Below are 8291 nucleotides of genomic sequence, written 5' to 3' on the forward strand. Positions count from 1 at the left end.
ATCAATTAAATCATGATCTTAAAAAAAAAAAAACGCTTTAAAAAAAAGTATTTACCTGTGACAGTCAAGGTTGTTATAAACTAAACCTAACAGACATAAACTGAAAAAAAAAAAATATATATATATATATATATATATATATATTAGATAAAAAAAACTTTTCTAAAAAATTTCTAAAATACCAAATAAGATTTGTTTTTGTCCTTTTAGTAGTTTTAGTTTTTTCTATATAGTTATTGTCCATTTTTATTTAGTTTTATATTTTCCTCCAAAAATATGCCACACCTGTGAGGTGGATGGATTATCTCGACAAAGAAGAAGTGCTCACGAACACAGATTTAGACAGATTTGTGAACAATATTTGAAAGAAATAAGACTTTTGTGTACATAGAAAAAGTCTTAGATCTTTGAGTTTAGCTCATGAAAAATGGGGGCAAAAACAAAAGTGTTGCATTTATAATTTTGTTCTGTGTTTATTAAAATATTACATTCAACTAAATATTAAATATAAATACAAAAATAAATATTCATGTAAATAATTTCAGCTGACAAAAAAGAGCCAACTCTGAGCATTGTGTTTTTAGGCGGTTATTATTATATTAGAAGTTACGAAGCCCTAACAATGACGTCTCATATGGTCATAAAGACATCGAGGACGGCGTGTATGTGCATGGACACACATGCAGAAGAGCCACAGGCACAAATAAAGGTCAGCGTAACCACATCAGAGTCTAAATCTCACAGAAACATGTGCGGCTCATCCTCCAGCCTTCAGCTTCTTTGTGCAAAATATCTGCTCTTCTTTCCTTTTATTCATTTTGATATGAACCAGACATGATTTAGTCAGATTCGCCCAAACACTGGCTGTACTAAACTAACCGCAGTCTCTACTAGACCAGACTAGGAGTGTAAAATACGTTTGAAATATGCTGATATTAAATGAACAAAAGTGATGTTTTTAAAAATTATTACATTCGGTAGAGTAAGGCATCAATATTAGCATTGGTCAACGTTATTACATTAAAAATATGTTATTAAATAATTGTAATTTACTGTTGAAGAAAACAGCATAAATAGTTAAATTCAATCATTCATATCCTTCAAAAGTGGCAAAATGTGAAAAAATTTTAAATATACAAAATTTTTTAAATTATTTGTATGCATTTCATTCAGGACAGAAAAAAAAAAAAAAAAAAAAAAAAAAAATATATATATATATATATAGTAATAATTGGATAACTAAACTAATCAACCTGAATTTTAATTAAAGTACTAAAAAGGAAGCATAATTGCATATTTTATACATTTTTATAGATACTAAAATGTATTCAAAAGATTTTAATCTAATTAAAATGACCTAATATTTTTTTATAATATGTTATGTATTTTTATGTTGAAGTTAGTTGAAGATAAACAAATAATTAAATAATAAAAAAGTAAAATATAAATGAATGAATTTAAAATCAAAATATAAAAGTATACAAAATGCAATACTTGTAACCATGAATGTATAAATAATATAAAAAATAATAATAAAATAATGATAAAAAACTTGTAGCTACGAATGTGTTGTTTAATTACTGAAAAAGATAATGACTGGGATCTCGTCGTCTCACCGTCGTCGGCGTCAGCGGCGCTCAGGCTCAGGACGGTCGCTCCAGGACTCACGCTCTCCAGGACCGAGCTGCTGTAGACGGAGCTGCTGAAGCGCGGAGGGTTATCATTGACGTCCAGAAGATTGAAGTAGACCCTTACAGAGCTGGACAGACCTCCTCCGTCCCGGGCCTGGACCGTCAGGATGAAGTACTGCTGAGACTCGTAGTCCAGCGCTCGGCTGACGTTAAAGACGCCGGTGACGGGGTTCAGGAGGAAGGTGGCGTCCTCATCATCCTCTTCTATAGAGTACGTGATCTCGCCGTTTGATCCCGAGTCAGAGTCACTGGCCAGAATCGCCGCCACGATCGAACCTCGATGGAAAACCAACAATATTCACTGACCAATCACAGTCAAGCATTCCAGAGACATTAACCTGACATGACATAGAATTACTATTTATTCATAAAACTAATTAGGCCTTACAGACACAGTACAGCCTTACGCGTATACACATTTGCACTAGTTAATATATACAAATTTGTGGACCAGGTAAATACACTTCATTTCCCAGAATGCCATTGTCTGGAATTGTTTCCAGAAGCAGGGTTTTTAAAAAGCAACCAGCTACAAGGAGAATCACAGCATTGCAGACTTTCTGAAAAAACTGGACAAAAAGACTCTTTAGTTAATGGCTTTCATTTAGGGAAAGAACTACAATCCCATGAAGCATTGCAAATGACAGAACAGAATTAAAACCAATGCCTAAACATAAAACTATTAATTTAAAGATGTTGACTATATGACAGATTTTATTGTAAACTATGGATGTGTACAAACATTTAAATATTTCGAAAGCATCGTTATTTCGAAAGCATCGTTCGCAGTGCTTTGTGGGAGTTTTGGCTCAATTTGCTTCTCTGATTGGAGAGTTCTCTGCAGAATCATGGGTAATGTAGTTTTTTTACCGTTAATTCTACTGTTAAAAAAATATTCTTGAATAATGAGTGACGGTTTCAACAAACCTAATAATGATCACAGCAGGTCTTTCTTTGACATAAAATCTAAAATTGTACTAAAACTAAACTGAAAAAAAAAAATTCTAATGAATATTTGACAACTAATAATATTTAATGAACTAAAACTGAACTAAAATAAATGATTATTACTAAATAGTAATATTTAATTTAAAGTAATAAAAGCACATCACTAAAACTATAATAGTAAATAAATAATACTAAAATAAGTGGTGCAAAATATATGCGGTTGGGTATGACATCACACATTAAGTTAACATTTAATTGAAAAAAAAAGTGAAATAAAATATTAGAATTTGAGAAAATCAGAAACTAAAATATGTTTGAAGCATTCAAGTTACTACCTAGAAATAAATAATAGTAAAATGTAATAGTAATTAAAATAGAAAATACAAATAATAATGTCAGAACCACAACTAAATGATGTAAAAAAATTAATTTTAAGTAAAAATAAAATTAATTTAAAATAAAAATTATAAAAAAAAATCAAATTATTAAACAATTAAAATTATTTAAAATTTAAATCATTTAAAAATAAAAATTATCAAAAAATATAAATTATAAAACATTTAAATTATTTAAAATAAAAATTATTAAAAAAATTACAATGATTTAAAACTATAAAATTATAATTCATAATTATAGCTGAAAATATACCAATGAAAACTAATTCAAAATGCTATAAATGAAACATCAAGTCAGAAAATGAATGGAGTTTTTAGTTCTTTCTAGCCGTATGTTGGTATGTTATTCTGAATAGAGTCTGCAGTAGACTGAGTGTTTAACAAGAGCCGGTCCAGTAGCTCTGACCGATGCTGATGCTGATGGTGTGGTACCTGCGCTGGTGTCCTCGGGGATGTCGAAGGAGTAGACGCTGCGGGAGAAGTGTGGCGTGTGATCGTTGACGTCGCTGACGGTGATGTTGAGCCGGACGTCGGAGGACTGCTGGCCGTCGTCGGCTCGCACCAGCAGTGAGTACTCAGATCTGCGCTCGCGGTCCAGACGCCGAGTGTTGGTCAGCTCGCCGGACTCCGGGTCGATGCGGAAGCAGTCGTCTGCGCCGCTGATGATGGAGTACGTCACCAGAGCGTTCGCTCCCTGCACACAAACCAGCAGCACGTGATCATCTGTCCTCATCTGATCGATGTGATCACCTGATCATGCAGCTTCACACACAAACACGCTCCCTGACAGACATACTGGAACAAACGTGTCACACATGAACTACAGATCGCAGCAGGACCAATTAGAGAGAGTGAAGGGATTTCATTTCCAGACTGGTGTTGAGTTTCCTGAAGTCAGATCTGAGGACGCACAACACTGCTGCTCTGAACAGAGAGAGAGAGAGACTGCGGGCGTCTCTTTGGACCTCTCTGAATCCAGCTATGGATCCTGATACCTGCGGCTCTCAGACGCTGCACATCTGATCCTGACGAGCAGTGAATAACGCCTACGACAGAACAGGACAGTATGAGTTCAGAATAACCCTGGACTCCAGTCACACATGCTGTTAGTGGAGCCCAAACATCCCATAATTCCTGCCCATCGTGCCAACATGAGATTCGGTTTGAGCTTTTCATTTAAAAAACACTGGACATGAACAACAGGACAGAAAAACCACAGATCGGATCACAGCTGCTTCTCCTGGACTGCTTTATAATGTGTTTAAAACATTTAATAATTCATGTAAATTGTTAACTGACAAATGAATAATTGGATGAATAATACATTTTTAAAATAACTTATCTTTTGTATTCAGGCTCTTTGATTTTTTTCTGATCCACATTATTTGTAAAAAATACTTTACCGTACAGAAACACTTGGTTATGTTGTTTGATGGTACTTATCATATTTTAATTTACATAAACACAAAGGTTTGTAGTGCAAAAAGTTTAATTTAATGCAATTATTTGCAATGATGTGCATGATTAATTAATCTAATTAACAGTGTTATTTGATACTATTATTATCTATTTTTATTTTATATTTTTTATATTTTGGTATTTCAGTTATTCCGTTGTATTTTTTCAGTTGTTCTCTAAATCATAATGTCTGTATACTTAATATACTATATACATGTTAATTTTTATTTACATTTACATATTTGTTATAATTTTAGTAGATCAAGTTACAACTTAAATAAAAATGAGAGGTTTTGCATTGGCAGTTAGATTAAATATACGTTTTAGAATTATTACAAAAATTATAAAAAAATTATTTCAGTCCACATTTTTTAAAATTAATCGTTTTTCTTATATCTTACATTTTAGATAAGCAACTAGCAGAAATTAGTTTAATTTTTTTACTAGTTATAGTTTTAGCTAGAAGAATCCTGCTAATTATGTGCTCTCTGATGACGAGCCCCCCCACCCCAATGTCACCTGACACCAGTAGCCAATCATAGCTCATGAAATGCAGTGACGGGAGCTGAACTCGAGTGCTCACTCTCTCAGGGAAAACACGCCTCATCTGGAGACGAATCTGTATGTTTGCCTGGCGAGAATCACTGGAAAGGAGGTCTAGAGTCTGAATGCTGTCACAGAACATCTGTCCTCCTCTTACCTGATGATTAAAATCAATCTAGCGCTGCAGAAACGCCTCAAACATTGTGCATCGTCTGTGATGGGTGAGTGTTTGGGGGCGGGGCCACACAGACTCCACCCACACATCTGCTAGAGTCATCATCACATCAATCATCATGAGTGACAGCTGTGGTCTGTACCTTGTCTGCGTCTGTGGCTGTGAGCTGCAGGATCCTGAAGCCGTCGCTGATGTTCTCCTCGATGGTGATGTCCAGTGTGTCGGTGGGAAAGACCGGTGGGTTATCATTCACATCCTGAAGAGTGATTTCAACCTGAGACCGAGAGAGAGAGAGAGAGAGAGAGAGAGACATTAACACACATTACACAGAGACCCAGTGATAATATAAAACAGCCTGTGAACAGCCAATAGCATGATAAAAGGCACCAATGTTGTTTTTTTTCCTTATTTTTTTCTTATATATATCTAATATATTTCTTATATGTATATTAATTTATGCATGAATGTCATTTTTCAGCTTAAATTTTAATAAATTAATACATAATTTATTAAATCTATTTAATAAAGTAAGTGCAAAACTGACAGTTACAACTTGTAAAATGTTTTTCATTAATTTTTTTAAATAGTTTTTTTTTATTTAGTTATTTTAGTACTTCAGAGTTTTAGAGTTTTAGAGTTGAGTTAACAGTTAAGTAGTTGCACATTAGTGCAAGTTTGCATGGCGCTAGCAACACCAAGGTCATGGGTTCGATTCCCAGTAAATGCATTACCTGATAAATAGTTCAATGCAATGCAGTTCACTTTGGGTGAAAGTGTCTGTCAAATGCATAAATGTTGATATTTTTTTTGTAGCCGTGCACTTTATTTGTTAGTTGTAATTTTTTTGCACTTCAATATGCACACTGTAAAAAAAGTTAATAAGTAGATTATACAATAAAATGCTATTTCAGTCTTTCTACTTCAAATCTCATGCTTAATTCAACATGCTACTTGTGCTTTTATTTGCTATCGTTTGTTCAGTTTCTGAGTAAGCAAATTCTACAGCAATATTCTTTAAGTGCAATAAATCAGTAACAAAATCAACTTGTTTTATTTGGACAATTTTTAGGAAAACAATATTTAATACCAATACGCCTACTAGTACTGTACTACTAGTAATACTATTAATAATTATAATTATAAAATAATGCATGCATAAATTCATATTTGCATTGCAAAATATTATATTTGCATGATTCAGAATTAATTAACTATTAGCTTTTCATCAATCTACAAACCTTTGGGATTCCCTGCTAAGTATAGATAGTATGCAAACTGTGATGCATCTCATAATCAAATTTCCCCATATCTAGACTCATATCTAGAGTTTCAACTGAGCTCTAGAGCTTTATAAACTAAACAAGCAGAGCTGTGAGAAGAATAAGAGAGAAAATATGAAGACACACACACACACACACACACACAGGAGCGTGAATCATTGTTCTGGAGTCTCTGGGTTCCCGCTAGTCTTTTGTTTTAAGAACAGAAGATGGAAACGCTGCATGAATCAACTGGACGTGATTAGTGGATGCTGAAAAACATCATATAACAAACACAGTGCTAAAGTCAGGAAGCGTCCGTCCTGCAGACAAACCACTGCGAGACTGAGTGCCCTCATTAGTCAGCGTGTTCCTCATTAGTGTGCTCCCGTGACTCTAGTGAGATCATCTGCAACGCTTTAACCCAGCTAACAGGGAATGTGCTCAGGACGTTCAGAACAAATGTGTTTCCAGTTACGTTAATAGAACATTTGTTCAACGTGATCTGGTCTTTAACAATGTTCTCAGTTTCTCTTTTGAAAGTAACATTCCCAATAATGTTTGCAAAATAACAAAATGTAACGTTCCCCTTAATGTTGTCTCTAACGCTCACATAACCAAGGAAAAAAGTTTTTGTAAACGTTTAAATGCTGTACATTCAGAAATAACATTTTCAGAACGTAACAGAAAGCCTCTCGTTGGCTGAGAGACTCTGATCTGCGTTCAGAGGTCAAAAGCTGATTGTTTTCACACCAGTGTGATCCGCGCCGTCCGGCCGCCAAGAATAACGCAACAGCAGAAGAAATATGTGTCCGCGCAGCATCCTGCTCGCGCTAAAGTCAACACACATGAATATTTACGCTCGCTCGCTCTGAAGTGTAAATAACCCCAGCGCATCATCAGGAGGGACGGGGAATAATTACACCCACAATCCCCTGAGAGAATCGAATCAAAGCACCGGCCGCGCAAAAATAGCAAAGAGAGGGAAAAGCATGTGTGTCTAATGAGAATACACACAGGTGAAACACACACACACACACACATAGATTGAGTTTCAGTGGTTTAACTCTATTATTAAACACTGCATCTCACGTGTGTGTGTAGTATTTGGCTGAAGTTACAGCTAGAAGGGTGAGTTTCAGTTCACCTCACTTCAGCAAACGAGTGAAGTTTGTGAAGTTTCATCGATCCTTCAGTTGGACAATGATTATTCTTTCCGGCGATGTTCACAGTGCCAACAAATTAATTTATCCTTAAAAAGAAATAAAAAACACACGCTCATCATAGCCATCATTACATACATTTTAAATAATAATATTAATAATCATAATTATTATTAATAATTATTCACATAATTCATAATCATCAGCTTTTCATCAACTTGTTTAATTTTGGTATATTTCTAAAAATAATTTAACAAAAAATTAATATTAAAATTAAAAATATTTATTTTATAAACTATTTATAAATATTACACCTTTATAAATTATGCAATTACATATTATTATAAAAATACATGCATAAATGTATATTTGCATGAATATGTATATTCATAATTATTAGTTTTCCATCAGGTTGTTTTATTTTGATGTTTCTAATAATAATTATTATTTATAAATTATTTGTTTTATAAATGACTATAACAGATTTTATAGTAACATTTATTATTATATATTTTGCATTGTATTAGGTTCTTTTCTGGAAGTATTTTTCCTTTTTAATTTTCACCATAGCTGTTTAAACACTTTGAATGTCCAGAAAAGCGCTATATAAATGTAAGGAATTATTATATACATTCTCTTCTATAAAGAGTATAAAAAAG

The 8291-nt window shown here is 33.6% G+C and overlaps 1 protein-coding gene across 1 annotated transcript in view; it reads right to left on the reverse strand.

Annotated features, from left to right (window-relative positions):
* The window catches only part of fat4 (FAT atypical cadherin 4), a 79413-nt gene that overhangs the window by 36944 nt on the left and 34178 nt on the right, over positions 1-8291 (reverse strand). The window contains exons 2-4 of the mRNA XM_059521222.1: positions 5353-5484; positions 3467-3728; positions 1617-1967 (exon numbers count right to left, since the gene is read on the reverse strand). Coding sequence (XP_059377205.1) covers positions 1617-1967; positions 3467-3728; positions 5353-5484 — 745 coding nt within the window. The remainder of the gene's footprint in view (positions 1-1616; positions 1968-3466; positions 3729-5352; positions 5485-8291) is intronic.

Source organism: Carassius carassius, chromosome 33 (genome assembly GCF_963082965.1).
Source record: "Carassius carassius chromosome 33, fCarCar2.1, whole genome shotgun sequence".
In the NCBI taxonomy this organism is placed as follows: domain Eukaryota; kingdom Metazoa; phylum Chordata; class Actinopteri; order Cypriniformes; family Cyprinidae; genus Carassius; species Carassius carassius.